Source organism: Equus przewalskii, chromosome 14 (genome assembly GCF_037783145.1).
Source record: "Equus przewalskii isolate Varuska chromosome 14, EquPr2, whole genome shotgun sequence".
NCBI lineage: Eukaryota > Metazoa > Chordata > Mammalia > Perissodactyla > Equidae > Equus > Equus przewalskii.
In genome coordinates, this window is record NC_091844.1 from 63,284,454 (window position 1) to 63,304,534 (window position 20,081).

The 20,081-nt window shown below is 39.8% G+C and overlaps 1 protein-coding gene across 15 annotated transcripts in view; it reads right to left on the reverse strand.

Moving 5' to 3' along the window:
• The window catches only part of LTBP1 (latent transforming growth factor beta binding protein 1), a 382,985-nt gene that overhangs the window by 244,154 nt on the left and 118,750 nt on the right, over nucleotides 1-20,081 (reverse strand). For all 15 annotated transcript variants that reach the window (XM_070574194.1, XM_070574192.1, XM_070574191.1 and 12 more), the window contains exon 4: nucleotides 7,554-7,723. In XM_070574194.1, coding sequence (XP_070430295.1) covers nucleotides 7,554-7,723 — 170 coding nt within the window. The remainder of the gene's footprint in view (nucleotides 1-7,553; nucleotides 7,724-20,081) is intronic.

Below are 20,081 nucleotides of genomic sequence, written 5' to 3' on the forward strand. Positions count from 1 at the left end.
TTCTGCCCTGCTGATAATCTAAGAACAGTATATGACAAAAGAGTTGGCACGTCATCAGACCAAATACATGCCTTTTTCATAGTAGAAGAAAGAATGGTACCATATGAGGCTTCCTAAAGCTCGGAAGTAGCACACTGCCATCCCACCTACACGCCATTAGAGCAAGTCACGTGACCAAGCTCAGTATAGGGGATGGGAAAGTCCACTATACCCAAGGGAAGCTATACTCAGAGGGAAGAAAGAATTACGCATTAATAATATCTCCACTTTTATTCTGGGATGAATAAAATGTCATAAAAAAAGTTAAACAGATCAGAGAAGTATTAAAAATATATGCGCCTCCCTCTCTCCCTATAAAAACAAACTAAAGCACACTTAAATCGCCCTTCTTTTTCATTAAACGTCTACAGTTACAAAAACAAAGAAAAAAATCTTTGGACCCAGAAAGTGTCTACCTACTGAATAAAAAAGGCAATATAATATTTTTGAGCGACGAGTAAAGGAAAAAAATAGAAATCCAAAGGGTTTGTTTTGGGAGAGGATTATTCTGTAAGCCTCAAAAGCAAAGCACAGGCCTGCTTCAGTGCCTCTCGTGGAATGTAAGCCGAACGCGGGGGAGGAAGAGCTCTGCTTTCTGCTGGATCTGAGGCAGGCGGCTGCAATCCCGAGATGCACCTGTAGCCATTAAGTGGCGTCCAGTAAAACAAGGCACACAGCTGCCTGGTGCGGGTGCTTCCAGGCGTCGTTGGCGGGGAGCACACAATCCCACCCAAGCAGCCCAGAGGCCGTCAACTAAAGCCAACCACCGCCCTCTCACCTGCTTTATGATGCTTTTCTTTCTTCCAAAGCTTTCTAAATCTGTTTCCAGGATACAGATATTTTTAAATAACTATGATGTTTTTCACAAGAGCGACCACTGCCTTTTTAAAATCTTTCATTTAGTTAAAAAACTGGGGCTTTGAAAGAACAAACTTGTCAAGCACAGTTAGGGCTACAAGAATATTTTTAAATAGATACTTGCTACATGGATAATGTAAGCAGCTCCAAAAAATGTCTGGTATATGTGATTGAATATATATGTGTACATGTGTGTATATATCCACATACATATATATCACACAGTTCAATGCTTGCCTGTCAGAACAATTACTCACATATAACCGTATTGCAATTAGCTCTTAGGGAAGAAAGGTTTTCCTCCTAACTCCAGCCATGCAGGAACTTCTATTTCCTTTGTATGGGAATAAACGAGAACTTGGACAGCTGGGTTTCAGTTTCGGTACATTTCAATTTCACAAGGGACTAATGCTATGTAAATACTGAAAAATAGTGCAGAACTAAAATCGTAGACAATTACAACACAAAGTCTTTAAGAAATCTCATAGAAATATTTAAGAAAGGTGCTGAGGTCTTTACCTCAAAGTGGGGACAGACGGACGCACCACAAGGCAGTAATTCTCAATGCTAAGAGGACCTTTCTGTGAGGAGACTAACCCACGAGAAGACAAAGCATTCTACTTTAATTCCCTTTAGAACATTTCATGAGCAGTATTTTATATAATCTTGTTTATTTTGAATCAAAACTATCATTTCAACTCTAATAATGTCTTAATTCCCTAGAAACTATTTTCCCATTCAGAAGTAAAATCAAATAAAGCCCTCAGTTTCTGGCAGAGAAATCTTAAGACTGAGTAAGAATCATCCCTTTTTTCAAACGCAGGTTTTCTCCTTCCAAAATGTTGCTTTGTAGTTTCCTCCAGGCAACCTGTAAATTCACTCGTGTTATTTTTCCCTACAAACATCACAGTTTGATCACAGAATATTCTGGAGCCATACAGTATTTATTTCTCAATATCTTGAACTCAGTCTCAACACCCAGAAACATCCTTGGATTGGTTTGTTTATTATGAAATCTTGGGCCCTCGGGATTAAAGCCTCTTTCTCTGGCACGAAAGGCTGCCCACTGGGGAATTTGGATTACATAATCCTTCACTCTAGGTTTTCCTCCACTGTTGTTTTCATATTGCTGGATAAGCTTCCTAGAAGTGTTTATAATCAATCCCTGTCTACCATTTCCAAGCTATCTTTTTGTGTGTGTGTGAGAGGATGATTTGCCCTGAGCTAACATCTATTGGCAATCTTCCTCTTTAATTTTTTCACTTGAGGAAGATTAGCCCTGACCTAACATCTATGCCAATCTTCCTCTATTTTATATGTGGGATGCCTCCACATGGCTAATGAGTGGAGGTCTGCACCTGGGATCCAAACTCACGAACCCAGGCTGCCAAAGCAGAGCGCACGAAACTTTAACCACTCGGCCACAGGGCCAGCCCCTCTCAGGTATCTTTAACTGTGTGTGAGCACTCAGGAGGCGAAGAGAATGTTCATATTCACATACCTTCCTGGACTTGGATGTGATCAACTCCTGGATAAAACATAACCACCCACCCTCGCACCCCAACAGAGGCACAGTGGCCATGGCAAGACCGCACATGGAACTTTATCTACAGTCGGTAATACACCTTGTCCTTCGATGGAATCTGGATTCCTAAAGACATCACCTCAGCAACACCCTGGTGTTAAGCAACCTTCAGCAGGAGGCTCTCAATCATCAGTTTGTACACAGTATGCTGTTGCTTTGCTGTCTAGGCCTGTAAGCCAACAAAGACTCTGCCAGATATTACTGAAGAGTGGGTGATTTCCTTCTAGCTATCTTCAGGGCTAACATCCACACTGCCATATGGCTGGGAAACTGGCTCAATGTTCCTGATCCCACAAAAAATTGTGTGTGGATGACCAAGCCACTTCAGGAACTTCTCGATTTCGAAAAGGAAAAAGCACAGAGGTTTACCATCATTCCTTCTTTAAAGCAGTCTGTTTTCACACCTAGTCATCCTTTCAAATGCTAAATCATTTGTTAATTTTCATCAGGTTCTTGTAAGATCATTTCTGGCTGGTACAACTTCCACTGCCACTTAGTACCCACTGGATTGGTGTGGGGCCAAGCCCAAAGACACATTTACTTGCACATGACAAGCTAAAGGATGTCTCCATGCAGGGAAGGCTTTCAGCGCTACAGAATGTGTCTCCGTGGAATTTTCCTCTCCAAGTGCCAACTTTGTCCATCTACAAAGCATTGCCCTAATGGGGCTCCCAACCAATCAGTAACTATCAGAGAGGGCATCTCAGAGAACTAAGTTGACAGCACACTTGATTTCTCCTGCTCTCCTTTCTCTCTCCACATAATCTCTCTCATATCACTCACATCCTAACTTCAACATCCAAAAGAGGTTAGGGTGGTTCTCAAGACCAGACAGACTCTTCCTCACTCACACTTCCAAAATGTTCCTCCTCTGAAGATCTCCACATTGCAATTCATCCTTCCCATAAGGACCTGGCTCCAAATGTTCTCATCTGTACATTTGGCTGTATCTAGTTTCTATGCCAATGTTTGTCCCCTCTATGCAAAAGGTCAGGAAGTGGAGGATGATTTGGTCTTCCACACTCCAAAGCCAACTTCTATCCCATGGTGGGTGCTCTGAACTGCACCACATACACTCTCCATGTGAAGATTCTGTAACTGGCACTGGGCACGCATAGCATTTAATCAATGTTCTTGCCCACCTCCTTGAAGTGGCTGGCATAAAGCAGAAGTGTCAAAGCCAAACACTGCCTATCTCCTAACCTTCAGATTTGTTTTGCCAAAGCAAAAATCTTGGATGTTTCCTCTAACCCTTTGCAGAACTACTCTCTTCTCTCAGTCAGCACAACCAGGAAGATGCAGACAGTTTTACTGGTAACTTCTTTGCTATACCAGTCTATGACCACAGAAAATCTTCACTGTAGACACAGGAACTTACTTTTTTCAAGGGGAGATATACCATTTGTCATCAAACCGAGATGCTTTCATGTCTTATCCTTCCTGATGTCAATGCGAACACAGCCTGCTGCAAGGACCGGGAGAGGTCAGCACAGACCACAGGATCCAAGGCTCAGATGTCTCTTACGGTCCCAGTGTAGACAGGATAAGGTTTTCTCCCACCAGAGGTGGCCTAATGGGAGCCGTGTAGGTGCTTCCTGCACCACTGTGGCAGCTTACTTAAGCAGAAAGGTTATGTTTAACACTTAAAGTAAAAATAAAAAGTCAGCTGGTCCTAACTTTTCCTGTAATTTAACAGTACTATATGTTTGTAACGCCAATAATCAATCACTCTCATATCTCAGGACATCAGAAGATGATTGGCGATTCTTTTACAAGCCTAACTTGTATCTGTTTTAAAAACTTTAGGAAGGTAGTATATAAAAGACGACATTTGCCTTTCCTGACATTTAAAATTTCAGCTTTGTTGAATTTAAAGAACTAAAATTTCAGAAGACATCTTTAGAATATAACCTATTTAAAGTTAAGTCCACCTTGATGGGAAAACAACCGGACTTAGCAATGAGAAATCTGATTTAGAATAGTTTAAATTTCTAAATATTTCCAAATATTAAAGTGATATGATAGAAAAAGAGATTAAGTAGGTGAATATTTGAATCAGAGATTCCCTGGTCTTTTAGCTCTAGGACCGTTTGCATAATCTGCAAACCAGTTGTCAAGGGAACCATTTCAGTTACATGGATATTTCTGCTCACCCTGAAGATTTCCTTTATAAGTAACTCTACACGCTATACCTCAGTAAGCAAAATCCAGTGCTTACAACCCAGATGATAAAAATGTCCTTCCACCATAGGCTATAATAGAAATATTTTCTGGTTTTAACATTATCAAGCATCCCATGATATTTTTACTACAACAGCAGATAGTCCGATGTGGATACTTATTACCTTTAAGGTCTTTTTCTAGTGGGTTGTGCCAAACTAATCTCTTTACATGTGAGTTATTTGGGCTTGCTCCTGGACATGTGCTATTCTAATAATCGCAACTGACCATTTTTATAAGAGCGCCTTTCAAATGTTATCATGTCATTTCAACTTTTCTTCCTCTGGGTTAAAAAAACACTACTAAACCAAGCACAACAGAATTGGGTTTGCATACTCAATTCTTTCCCACAGGTTATCAAGGAAGACACTGGACAAAGCAGACCTCTCCACCCCACACCACCCTTAGGACTTCTGAGAGAATCAATGAGCTCCATTCCTTGAAACTTTTATATCTGCCCGTTTGGAAATAATTTTATAAGTATTACTATGTTATTTTTAACACAACATTGCTTTTAGTATATTCACAAGTTTGTGCAACCACAATGAGCATCTAATTCCAGAACACCTTCATCAGCCCAAAAGAAACTCCTTGCCCATAAACAGTTACTCCCCATTCTCCCTCTCCCCAGCCCCTGGAAACCACTAATATACTTTCTGTCTGTATGGACATTTCATATAAGTGGAATCATAAAATATGTGATCTGCATTCCTGTGTGTCTGGATTCTTTCACTCAGTATACTTTCAAGGTTCATTCATTCTTCCAAGGTTGTGGCATCTATCAGTATTTCATTCCTTTTTACGACTGAACAACCCATTTGTAGGATAGACCAGATTTTGTTTATCCACTCATCAGTTGTTGGACATTTTGGTTGTTTTCAGTTTTTGGCTATTATAAATAATGCTGCTATGAACATTACTCAATTTTCTATTTTAGTATCCTTAAAGGTCCTGTCAAATTATCTCTTTTTAAAACTTTCCAATTAGCACTCCAGCTTTCAGTAGAGCTCTAGTCTCAGCAAAAAACATCCACATCTCCCATCCAGTCCTACCTATATGCCTGTTTCAGTTAGTTCCTTGGCCTCTTTTTAAACAATGGACAACTTTTAGGGGGTCTGAGCAGAGAACTCCCTCATTGTGATCATGTGCTGGTCTAAATTACTCCACTATTTATTTATTTAGTAATTTATTACTAAATTAGTCTAATCTCTCCACTGTGGAGAAACTACATTTAAACAGGTTGGGTTGAAGATTTATAGACAGTACAGATAAGAAACTTATCTTCACGGTCTTCTAAAATATAATTTCATCTTCCAGAAGACAGCTCAATAAAGTTTTGAGAGTTTAAAATATATACATACACACACACATCACATATAGAGAGAATTTTCACTCCAATAACGAATCATCAACAACCAACCAAAACCAGAGTCTAGTCTCTAGTCTTAATACCAGAGATTCTCAAACCATCTTTTCCTGACACCTCCATGGAGTTCAGAATTCTCTTAGTACAAGTGCAGGCTTTCAGAAACCTTCTTCCCATTTCATTCTAATTTTGGAGAGCTTCTAAAAAATATATGATCCATATACACTCCAAGGAAATAAGAAGTACTTCTTTTTGGTTAATTTTTTAAATTAAGATTATAAAAATACTATATACTCAGGGATATTCACACAGAACAGACTATTAAGCTTAAAGGATTGTTAAAAATGAGATGGAGACATCTATTGTTTTGCAAATGACTTGAGAGTTGTCTAAAGGGCAAGGAGACACTTTCCATGATTTCTCCATTCTCCCTCATAATCCCAATAAACCACGTAAAACTATTACTCTGGGGTCCAGCCTCAGGTCACAGACCAGAATTTTCTAAAAAGATGAAAAGTGGGATATACAAACGTTATATTACATACTTTTTGTTAAGAGACCAATTCTGAGGAAAGAATCATCGACTTTAGAATAGTGACCGATTCTGGGAGGTGGGAGTGGGCACAGGGAATCCACACAGACATAGACTTCTAAAGTGCCAAACAGTAGTAAAAATTCTATCTCAGCTATTCGCACTACTCTGGGTGGTGAAAGACAGTCCTTTTCAACCTCACCACTGGCATTCTCTTTCATTACTTATGGCGCAGGCCATCAGTCAACATGAGACAGAGCAGGAAGCTGCTGGAAAGAGCGTGCGCGTCTAGCTCCCGCCTTTGAGTGGTCTGCCGCCTCACTCCAGAACGTTTTCTCCAGATGCTGCCAGCAGACACTGTGTAATACCTAAACCGCAAATCATCACATTCCCCACCCTTTGAGCCAGGGCTTGTCCCTGAGCTTCCCACATAGTGAGATATTAACCAAGCTGGCCATTGATACAATAGCTCTTTACAGATTCAGAGTAAAATCTGCCATGCCATCTGCTTGACATACTAAAAAGTGAACCTTATAACATAAAAAGGTCCACTGTAGGTGAACCTCAGAGAGTAAAGCAGGACATTTCAGACATTTCACAAGGAATGAATCCTGGCTAGCTTACTAAAGAAAATATTTTATCAATGTAAACATGTCAGACATACAACTGCATCTAAAATTAGACCAAGTATGTCTCAGAAATGCAGCCATCTTGCAGAAACAGATCTGCAAGCAGGTCACTTCAGATTCTTTTCCAACATCCAGAAAAGCTGCCTTGCCTCAGAATAAGGAAACTGCTGCTGTCTGGTTGTTTTAAGAACGAATTTGGGTTTTAAAAAAATGATTCTTAAATTTTATCTACTGTGACACATGAAAGCCATCTAAACCCTGAACAAAGTGTTTCCAAACTATGATACTGTAACTTAGAAAAATGATTGACTGGACCGTACTCACACTGAAAAGGTGCCGCAACTTGATCCTGCCCGTATCTTAAAGGGAACGAACCTTCCGTGGACTGCTCTCCCGAAATCACCTTCTGGGCTGCAAAATACTTGGGCTTGAGCACATATTCCTGGGTCTGGCCATGATGAATCACCACATTCTGGGAGGAAAGGGGTGTCACTCTGGGAAGAAACAAAGTGAGGACAAAGAAATAAATAATGAACTTTTAAAAGTCAACTCAGAAGGAAAGAATAAGACATTAATTAAACGTAGAAGAAGCATAAATTCCACGGCAGGCTCATTTTTTTCCTTCAAATACTATAGCCAACCATTCATCACATACAAGGAACTAACAGCTCTCCCTTGCAAACCTCCAACATAAAAGGGACTCTGCCCATCTATCCAGTGCCAGGATGGACAGACCACCACAGATGGATTCTATCAGAGGATTCAGAGCACAGCTACCATAAGCCTTCACACAAAACAGCACTTATATTTAAGAAAAAGAAAAAGACATATGCATGAACAGGTATGTACATAAAAAAGGTAGATTTTATATATACTGATAAATAATTGGACAGGACTGAAAATAAGGGGATTATGCAAGAAATTCCCGGCTTGGTCAGTTAAGCAAAATTAACCAAAAACAGTTAGAGCCTGTCCCGTACAGCGGGGCCTTCCTAATGCTAGGAGGGAAGACACTGAGCCTCTCTGAGCCTCACTTTCCTGATCTGTACCCTAGAACCTCAGCCACACAGGACTAAGAAAAAAACACTTGCAAAACTCTGAACACACAAAAACTGAAAAAGAAAATTTTAACTATCTTTTGAAATATAAATCACGATGATGACAGGGGAAAACACACAATTTGTTCTTGTTAACATTTTTTAAATATTTTATGCTGTATCTCATGAGACAAACTGCGCTCTTCAGGTTAAATGTTTCATAATTACTAGTTGCTAACAAGAATAACAACAACTCATCACTGTCTCGCTATCTGTTCAATAACAGAGTCAAGACCCCCGGGGTCTTCTGAACGTGATTACTGTGTTCTCACCCTCCTGGCCCAATCCTTTATCTTCTGTGACATTTCTCTTCTGCTGCATGTAATATATACTTTAAAATAATAAGCCTTTACCCAGATTTAATCATTTCTTGAGGAACAGAACTGAAATCATTAGCCAAGTAAGGCTAATAAAGAATAAAGAATATAAGGAAGGTATACTAACTAATCACAGAAAATACAAAGTTACTACTAAAATTTTTGGGACAGAGCATTTTAGCAGCAAACAGAGCCTTTGGAAGGAAACCTGCTCTCTGGCAAAATCTTGAATTTTATCAACTGTGACAAATTAAAGCCCTCTATACCAAACCAAATATTTCCAAACTACGACACTGTATCTTAAGAAAATGGTTGACTGGGCTATCCTCACACTGGTAAGGTACTGCAAAACCCCCAAGACTGGCCCTTATCTGAACAAGAGGAAGACGTGACACCATGACAGTTCAGTGTGAAAGTTAAGTTGTCAACCCACCAAATGCACCATCACACAGTGTCTCAAAAAGCAGTAAAAGAATCCGGAATAAACTCATTCTATTGAATTCAGTCTAGTTAGGGCTGATGAATGAGCTATTCTGTCCGTGAGAGACAAAGGAATAGAAGAGGCTAGGATTAAGGGTGCTACCCTCTGAACGAGTCAGCGGCCTAGATCTATCACTTTAAACCCTGCAGTTGCAGGAAAGCTTAGGAAAAATCCATCGTGGGCCTGGATTTTCCCAGCCACAATGCCATGGAAGGGCACTCCCTTTGTCACTAAATCAATGACCTAAATTACTAAAAGCCTAAGGCTTAACATTGTAAACACTTTTGTTTTGATGATGTAAGTGTTGGTTTGAACTTCAAGTATGTTTGGTTGGGATGGAGTAGAAAGTGAAACAGCTGGACACATCTGGTAGTGATTGATAAGAACCACAAGTCTATTATGTCAGCCTCATGGAAAGGAGGAGCTCTCCTTCTCATCTCAGGGGCAACTCGCTCTCCAGCTATGCTGTCACCCTGTCACTATGCTGCTCCAACCTACTGAGAGAAGTACAGGCTTGTACCTGTTCAGAAGAGGGTAGGACAGCATTCAAGAGACCGTGGGACTGCTGCAGGTAATTCCTACTCCGACCATGGCCCATCAAGACAGATGAGACTGTGTGGTCTGCCGTCTAGGTGAGGTCCTCCCTTCTCTCCCCTCCGAATCAAGGAAGTGGGAGGCAGCAAGAAATGAGCTGAAAGCATATGTATGTATGTATGGGTTCCTTTTTCGTAAACATAACAGAAAGGTAACAAACAAACAAATAAGACCAAGCTGTACCAGATCTAGAACTTGAGTAACAACCGTCAGCCATCACTAACTTAAGGAAATGAGTAATGAGTAATTACTCATCAGTGTAACAGTACTTAACTCTTACTACAGTGTAAGTATTCTGCAAGTTACAAGTACGGACCTACACAGAACTGCACTTCCCCTTTCCTCATCTGCTTCCCTTTTCTCCAGTGCAAGGGTATAAACACACATGCTCACAAAGACACACATGAACAGACCTAAGCCACTTTGCATCATGGCCCCATGGAGAAAAGCAAAGCCATCGTCAGTGACACCACCTGGGGCAAGTAGAGGAAACCATCCACTCACTCATTCTAAAAGTACCTATTAAATGTAATCACCATCCCACTCTCTCTTCCTCCCTTCCTCCTTCATGGTTGCTGTCTACCTTTTTCTCTAATTCCATCACAGTTATTTCCACTTTGGACCACCTCTCAGTCTTACAAGTACATATCCTCTAACTCTTCTTTTCCTTATCTTTTACCACATACTTCAGAAAAAGTCTCTCTCCCTTCATTTCAATTGGGATTTTCTCCTCTCTTCCCCACCTCAGAAAAAAAAGGCTTAACTATCACTAGAGAACACCAGATTTGTGATAGCATTATAACCATAATTTTTTTTAAAAAAAGGGAAAACTAAAATGTTTAAAAGAAAATTAGATTAAAAATGAAAACTGTAGGGCCTCTGTTTTAAATGATTTTTGAGCACTCATATCTCCCCTTTCCTCCAAAAACACCCTTAAAATTATAGGTAAGGAATAAAGAAAAAATCCAGCATTGACATTTGTTTATTATACAACAATACAACCACCCTAGTCATGAAAACATTGAAATACTCTGCTCTGATAAAGGGCTGCTGTGCCAAGCCCCTTAGTGCCCCTCCTTACCCCTCGAATAGGCCCCCCCAAAACATACCCTCAATCTCATAAGTGAGGAGTTGACATTTGGCAAGCTTGAGACCTCTGGATCTCTGACTGGTCAGTACCTGTGCCATACAGGAGATCAAATGTTTTGTACTACCCATTAATAAACACACAAAATAGATTTCAACAAATTTGTAAGAGATTCAAAGTGGACTGAGAAATGTTGACTATTGTAGCAGTGTGAAGGAAGTCTTGGACTAAACATTTTTCTAACCTCTTTTACTTAACTGCAGTAAGAAGTACATTTTACATGGAGATGGAGTACACATCTACATATATGTCTATTTTATATAACTAACAAGTTTTACAAAACAATGTTTACCCTTAGTATGTGCAGGACACTGATATTTTCTCCTGTAAACTATTTTTTTAAGGACAGTCTTGAACCACTACATTGATTTCATAACTCGATTTCATGACTCCCTAATGGGTTGCAACCAGTAGCTTAAGGGCACCACTGGAGACCCACTCTGTAAGAGCTCAGCACAGAGGAAGCAATCTTCCCAGGAGAACACAGAGGGGTTCTGGATACTGCAACCAAGTAAAGCCAAGAGTGATTATGAGAAGTAGGGCTGAACATTGGTATCTTACCTAAAAAATCTATATAGTCATGTGCTGCATAACACCACTTCAGTTAAAGATGGACCACATATATGATGGTGCTCCCATAAGATTAGAACCATACAGCCTAGGTATGTAGTAGGCTATACCATGTAGGTTTGTATGCGTACATTCTACAGTGTTCACCCAACAATGAAATCACCTAATGTCGCATTTCTGAGAACATATGCCCATCATTAAGCAACACACGACTATATACAAAGGAAATTTTCTCCCCAACTCTAGCAAAGAGAACATCCAGAAGCCAGGCTTCTAGCCCCCTCAGGGGAATGAAAAATGAATATTCTTCCCTAAAAGAATGGAACTACCTAGGGTGAACCACAAAACTTACTCCCCCAGAGTAAGGCCTCTCATTCTGACATTTCAGGTTCCCTAGCATAAAGACTGGTTTCTCATAAAAGGAAGCCTGCCAGGCAACCAGGAAGACAGGGAGCTCTGGGAGAATGATCCAGGGGGAAAAAGGGAATCATGAGAACGGAAAAGATGATTGAGCTGTCAGAGACACTTGACCATGTGATATTTGCAATTGGTGGAGTAGAAAAGTAAGAATCTATTCATATTTGATGCTAGGAACACTCTCCTTCAAGAAGCATATGGTCAACGGACACATACTGAGGGAGAAACCCAAGCACCCCATACTTGGCCTTGCATCGAATGGTACATCCACAGATACAATATTGCAAATGCTATAACTAACAGAAACAATCCAGGTTACCAACTTTGTCCATATATGTGTACAGAATTAGCTGGAAGAGGTCAGAAAATTCTGGAAGAGAAAGAAGAGAAGTGGAGGGAAGACTGAGAGGGCCACTGTCTTCATCTTATAAAATGTAGGGTCATGAGATAATGTTCACGACCTTGATAGATCAAGTTGACAGAAGAAATGGAGGTTGAATGTGCTTTTGGACTTTGCAGACAGAAACTATGAATAGGAAATAATGATTTTGAGAGGAAGAGTGAGGAGCAAGAGGTAAATATATAAGCTAAATCTTCATCTTCTATAGCATGAAGTTTTGAGACAACATCTCAAGGGAATACATCAAGAAATGGCTGGGTGGAAGTAACTGCCAGAAGGATTAAATGAGGGAGGGGTGGGGACGAAAAGAAAAGGAGTCAAGCAATAATGAAGGTTTCAAGCTTGGCTGACTGGAAGGATATTTTTGGTTCTTCCATGGGGAAAAGAGCAAAAAAGTATGCCGAGTTATGGCAGTGGAAACAAAACGCCAGTCCGTGAGGAAGATAATGATGTTGGCTTTAGAAATAGAAATGAAGGGCAGAGGTCTGGGGAGCAGTCAGGGAAAGCCTCCGAGTTTAGGAACAGTGATTTCCTAAGAGGGGCCAACTTCTTCAGAGGCAAAAATGTTTAAGAACATAGAACCACACAGTCTTGGAGGATATTCATACTTAATGGTGGGGACATAAAGAGAAAACAGGGGGGAAGATCAGAAGGGGAGAAAAACAATAAGATAGGTCCAAAAATGATAAATGGAAGAAAGTTTCTAGGAGGAAAGGACAGAGGACCACCTGCAAACTGCTGCAGAAAAGCAGGGAAATAAAGCAGAAAAGACCACTGGGTTGGGTAGTAGGTCACTGGCAGCATCAACAATGCAGTTTTGGTGGTGACAGGAGTAGAAGTGTAACCACACAGGGCGACACACTCGATAGGCGGTGTACTGGTGACACACGGTAAAGAAAGATGGAGAAAAACAGGCCAGAGGTTAGGGGTATGGCTGGCCAGCCGAAGACTTGAAGCTGTGGAAACCCCTGTGTCTTTGTAAGCAGAGGGGAAACAACTGCATAAAACCTCTTTCCTTAAAAGAAGGGATTAGTCACATACTGTTTACACTGCTGCCTTCATAGGGGCAATTTTTGGCACAAGAATGGACTAAATTTTTCCATATTTCTACTAAATCCATTATTTGACCTGTGGAGTGAGTGGGAGGATCTGGCAAAACACAATCTCCTTTCCATTTAAGAAAAGGGCTTTGAACGTCACAGAAGGGACCCTCCAACAGGCTATAAAATGTTTCCCACAGAAGGCCAGTCTGACACAATCAAACACTCTTCCCTATGATTAGCACGCTCAGGTTCACAATGAGGACTAAGAAAAACCGGGAGAGGAAACAGCACTGCAGGAGACAGCCACAGAGAAGTCACCTCCAGTCTTTCAGGGCTAGGTTCTCCCTAGAAAATTCAAGTGATCTCATGTGCCCCACTTGCATTCCAAGTTGTTCAGAGGCGTGGGAGAATGCTGCTCAATGAAAAGGGAGTGTGCTGAAGTAAATGAGAAATGCCAGCTCCGGTGTGACGGAGAAAACCTCTTTCCTTTGGACTTCAAGGACAATATGCACACAGGGGAAGACAAAGGAAAAACAAATCTCTAGGAGGATGTCACAAGGCAGAGTCTCTCTCAGACACACACACACACACACACACACACACACACACACACACACAGGTAAGGGGAGACAGGTATTTGTTATCAGTAACCCCATTCATACAGAATTATCTATCAGACCAAAAAAGAATTCAGAGGTAACAGGCTGCTGATGAGGAGACTGAAGGACAGCACAGACAGCACAGACAGCCTGCCAGTAAGAGGATAAGGGAGAGCTGGAGGATGCCAGAATAAACACAGTGGAAATAAAATGAAACAAGCAAACACAAAGTCATGAGAACATGAGGAAAGAAAAGATTACACTGAAAATATAAATGTAGGAGACCAGCAAAAATTCTTGTCTTAGACTTCAAATGAGATTGAAAAGACTAAAGAGATTTAGGAAATAAAATTAAAGAGGGTAGATATTCAGGGAGGGGAGGAAGATATGGAAATTAAGGGAAATTCGCTGGTCATCATTTACAAACACGGTGAACACAATCAAGTAGTTTTGGAATCAATTTTCTTTTACAAGTATTTTTTAACTGGAAGTGATTTTGTCCCCCAGGGACATGTGGCAATATCTGGAGACATTTTCAAATGTCAAGACTTGGAGCTAAGGGGCTCGCATCTAGTGGGTAGAAGGCAAGGATGCTACTAAATATCCTATAATGTACAGAGAAGTCCTCCAGAAAGAATTATCTGGCCCAAAATCTCAATAGGGCCAAGGCTGAGTAGCCCTGCTCTAAACATGTGCTATCACTAAACAACTCTAACAGACATGAGAGAAAAGCCAGTGGCCTCTGGGAGTAGCAATGAAGAAGTCTACAGAAATAATGAAGCCAGGCACACAGAGTTTGGACTTTAGAGAAGAAAGAGATACAAACTGTAAGCCTCCTAATGTGCCTTTTGGAAGCCCCATTAGGCCAGGGTGGTGGCCCTATACTCAAGTTGCCTAGGTGACAATCTGCAAGGGGAGCTGGAATATCACTGAAAATGTAATGGGATGACAAAAAAAAAATCATATTTACTAGAACTTCTTGCGGGAACAGTACGACACGTAGTTAGAGAGAATCAGTTGATAAACTGCTTAGCTTTGGGATGAGAGTATGCCATGAAAACATAGTGGGAAAATAATAGTCAGTCAGTCACTAAACTGCTTTCTAAGGAAGGCAAGTCCAATCAACTATACGGGTTTGGTTATGCTAAGAAGGTCACACGTGCTTAGGGCCAGACACGAATTGTCTAGGGTAACAGAGACAGGCTGAGTGCTGCACACACAGTCTCCCACACCGTCCTCAAGCTCTCTAGAGAAATGTCTAACCTAAAGTGTCACACAACTGGCGCCCCCTAGAGGAACTCCTTGTCTTGGGACAGCCCTGGTTAGGAGAGATTCTTCTGGACGTGACTACTACATGAAAACATTCAAGGAATTCTCCAATCCATCTAATCCCAAGTTCCTGGAGGAGGGAGAACCATAATAAAAGAGCTGTAATGAATAGGAGACTATAAGGAACAGAGAGAACAAGGCCTCTTCTTGGAAAGTTTAATAATCATAACAACTTGGGAGATATAAAAAAAAAAAAGAAGTAGGCTGAAATTAATTGCTTGAAAAAAAGTAAATTGTCTGAACAACTCAATTAAAAGTCAGGCTGTCAGACTGGATAGAAAGCCAGACCCAATTATATGCTGCCCAAAATAAATCCATTTTAGGTATAAAGACACAAATAGGTTAAAAGCAAAAGGATGAAAAGAGATTTACCATGTTAACAGTAATCAGAAAAAAGCCGGAGTGGCCATGTTAATAACAAGCAAAGTAGATTTCAGAGCAAAGAGTATTACCAAGGATAAAAAAGGATCATTTCATAAGGACAAAGGGTCAATTCATTAAAATGACGTAAGAATCCTAAAAAGTTGTGCACCTGATAACAGTGTCAAAATATGTGAAGCAAAAATTCTTTAAAAAAAAAGCCATGAGAAATATAACTTTGTAGTTACAGCTGCAGTTTCAATACCCTTCTCTCAAAAACTGACAGAATAAGCGCCCAGAAAATGAGTAAGGATACAGAAGACTTGAACACTATTAACCAACTTAATCTAACTGACATTCATACAACACTTTACCCAAGAACAGCAGAACATATTTTTAAAGTGCATATAGAATACTTACCAAGGTAGACAGTATCCTGGGCCATATAAAAAGTTTCTGTAATTTTTAACGGATTTTCATCATATACATTATATTCTCCGGTCACAGTGGAATTAAATTAGAAATTAGTAACAAAGGTCTCTGGAAAATCCTCCAAATATTTATAAACTAAAAGCCACACTTCAAAATAGCCAATAGGTCAAAGAAGAAATCAAAAGGGAAATTAAAACTTATTTTGAACTGAAAAATTAAAACGCAACCTATCCAAATTTATGGAATGCTGCTAAACCATTAGCAAGGAGTAAATTTGTAGCGTTAAGTACCTATATTAGAAAAGAAAGTCTCAAATCAATGACCTCAGCTTCCACACAGAGAAACTAGAAAAAAAATGAAAATGAAATCAAAAATAGAGAAAAAATGAAAGAGCAGAGCAGAAATTAAATAGAAAAAAATATAGAAATATGTTTAAATGCATCCATTCATTTAAAAAAAAAGTCATAAGTCACCTGTAGAGGACGTTAGATAATTCATTATCTGAAAACTGATCAATAAAATAATGAAACATATTATACCTTTATGTGATGGTTAATTTCGTCTATCAACTTAGGGAGTATATTTGGATAAGATTAACACTCACCCAATGAGTTGAAGGCCTCCCTAACTAAGAGGGAACTCTCCAGCAGACTGCCTTTGAACTTCCCCTGCACCCTTGGTTTTCCTGGGTCTCCACCTGCTGATCCACACCGCAGCTCTGGACTCACCAGCCCCCATAATCACATAAGCCAATTCCCCATAGTAAATCTCTATTATATATATACACATGCTATTGGTTCTGTTTCTCTGGAGAAGCCTGATATACCCTGCTACTTTCTTTATACAAACTGAACCTCAACCAAATAACTGAGGAAGAAGTTTCTGTTTGGAAAATTTTTCCAGCAAAAAAAAGAAGGAATGACAGAACTAAAACACCATCATTTGCAACCACTAATGAAACGTAGCCAGTGATCATCAGTAGCTGCTAACATCACAAAAAAGAGAGACGTGCCCCTTGATGGAAGAGCACACCACCACACACGAATGAAATTGTCTAATCAAAAATCAAATGTGAATCTGATCAAGCCTCCAGATCTATATACCTTTTAGAGGAATTTCGGGGGGCAGGAGTACATGTTAATATTAGAGAGGTGCAATCAGCAAAATCTGCAGTTTCTTAATGAAGAAATTTGAAGGAAAAAAAAGGAGAGGGACTCACAGGTTAAAAGAGATTTCAGACACAACGAATCTACCATAATGGATGAATGTTATTTTGGATTCCGATTTGAATAAATAATCTGTTAAAAATTATGAAACACTTAGGGAAATTTAGATACCTGGATTTTTAATGATATTAAGCAATTATCATTAATTGTTCTAGGTGGGATAACGGTCTTGAAGCTATTAAGAGCCCTTATCTTTTACAGGTACATCCTGAAACATTTAATGATTGGCTGCAAAATAATCTGAGGGAGGGCGGAATGGGGAGGAATACAAATGAAACAACTGGCTATGAGCTGATAATTATGACAGCTGGTGAATGGATGCTTCGTTTCTTTATACTATTTCCTCTATTTCTTTATATGTTTAAACTATTCCGTAAGTTTACAAAAATATAAATATATGAAATTATCTTTCATAATTCTTTAAACTTATATCAAATGAGATCACTTATTTACAAGTATCCTGAAAAGTAGAAAACATTATATATGTGTAACACAGCAAGAGAGGAAAAAAAGAACGAAGGAAATTTCAGCAATGCACACCCTCTCTTTTCTTCTATTTTCAATTATCAAAGTTCATGCTAAAGAGGCAGCTAGCCTATCTGCAGAGGATGAGGTAACTATTTAAAAGCCCTGAAAAACACGGAAGACTAAAATCATCAAAACTTTGAACTGAGTTATTTATCAAGTAACTATGGAAGGAAATATTGCCAAAAAAGTCCTTAGCTTTGTCAAAAATGAGCTGCTACATTTGCTTACTTGGGACAGTGTCCCTGAACACAAATTAAAAAGGAATTGCAGCCATCTCCTATTTATCTAAACTCAGAGGCCAGAGAAAGTCTAAAAACAATCCAAGAAAATTCCAAAATGTAAACAATAATTAAGGGCTTCTACCCTATTGAGGAAGTGCCAACTGCAAGGTTTTTCCATCAAATTCTAGGAACCAACTCCAAACTCCACCACTTACCAGGGAAGGAAGGGGAACCACCTCAATTTCCTCCTTGCAATGCAAGAGTAACAATAGCCACCTCACAAACTTAGCGTAAAGACAAACACAAAATGTGATTTCTCACAAATGTGGGAAAATACCTGATGAACACACAACGGTGTCAAATTCTTTCACTCGCCTCCACCAATGAAGATAACAGAACAAAAACAGAATTTCACCCCTCGGATAATATTCGAGTTCGTATTCAGAGACTGTCCAAGTGTATAGTTAAGAGAAAAGCAACACTTGTTTCAAAGCTTTTAAAAAAAGAAAAAAGCCCAAGGTTATTTGTAAAACAGTGAGTTCAGAATTTATAGTCCCATTTGGCAACCTAGGGCTGGTTGTTCATACTGTTACACCTCCAAAGGAAAGCCCTCCAAGATTACAAGAGAGTCAAGGAACCAGCACCACAGCGCTGCAGAAATAGTTTGGCAGTTCCTCAAAAAGCTAAATGTAGAATTATTATATGAGCCAGCAATTGCACTCCCAGGTACATACCCAAAAGAATTGAAAACAGGGACTCAAACATACTTGTACACCAATGTTCACTGCAGCCTCATTCATAATTGTCCAAAGGTAGAAAAAACCCAAGGTGTGTCCTTTGACAGAGGAATGGATAAACAAATTGTGATCTATACATACAACGAAATATTATTCAACTATAAAGAGAAACGAAGTTCTGACACACACGACAACATGGATAAACCTTGAAAATACTAAGAATAACCAGATAGAAAAGGAAAAGTTTTATAGATTCCACTTATATGAGGTACCCAGAATAGGCAAATTTATAGAGACAGAAAGTAGAATGGAGATTACCAGAGACTTGGGCAGGGGATGGGGAGTTATCGTTAATAGGTACAGAGTTTTTGCTGGGGGTGATGAAACAGTTTTGGAGACAGTGGTAATGGCTGCACGATAGTGTGAATACAATTAATGCCAATGAAATGTACACTTAAAATAGTTAAAATGGCAAAGTTCACATTATGTGTTTTACCACAATTTTTAAAACCTACATAAAAAAAGACCCCAAGTTCCTTTTAAAAAAACAAACACACCACACTGCAGTGAAAGACAGAGGGAAAAGGCAGGTTTCTGAACCCCCTGCACCCCAGCCCTCAGTATTTCTGGATGATACAGTGTAAGGCTGTTCATCTCAGCCAATTCCAAATAAATTTTGTCCCTTTTTGGACAACTGTTTAAGATGCCTCTTCTACAGTAATAGCCAGGTATGTGGTTCTATCCCCCATACTATCACTTCAACCTTTTTTCCTCCTGCTTTCTAACACTCTTCACTTTGGGGGCCATTCCTTGAACCACATTGTAAGATTTCAGTCTCTGCAGCTGTAACGTGTTATACTCTCCAGTGATCCTCTTCTTCCAGCAGTAAGGAAGAATTACGTCTGGTTTGTAAGGAATTAACGTCTGGTTTGCTGGATGAGTGAAATAACCTCTATCTACTTGCCTGGAAGCCTTTCATACCTAACTTTACTCATTCTCCAAATTCTTCTACAGCATTGTTGTAGCTATTGCACTCTTACAAATTTTTTAGTCAAGTCTCCATCACGGACCCTAATGGCAGCAGGAAGAGCCATTCGTGGTGTTTGATTTTGGATGTGAACTTTACACACTCCCCCTCATTACCTGTAACCTGGAAGAATGGACAAGACAGTGGGAATGAGTCAGAGAAGCAGATCTTTCACAATTTTCACTTTTCGTAGCCAGCACCTTTCCTACAGTGAGCTCTGTGATACGCATCTCGAGAGAGTCCAGGATGGATACAACAGATAATTCAAGAGCTCACTCCTCCAGGACAGAGCACCCACAGTGCCCAAGATGGAGGAGAGATCAACAG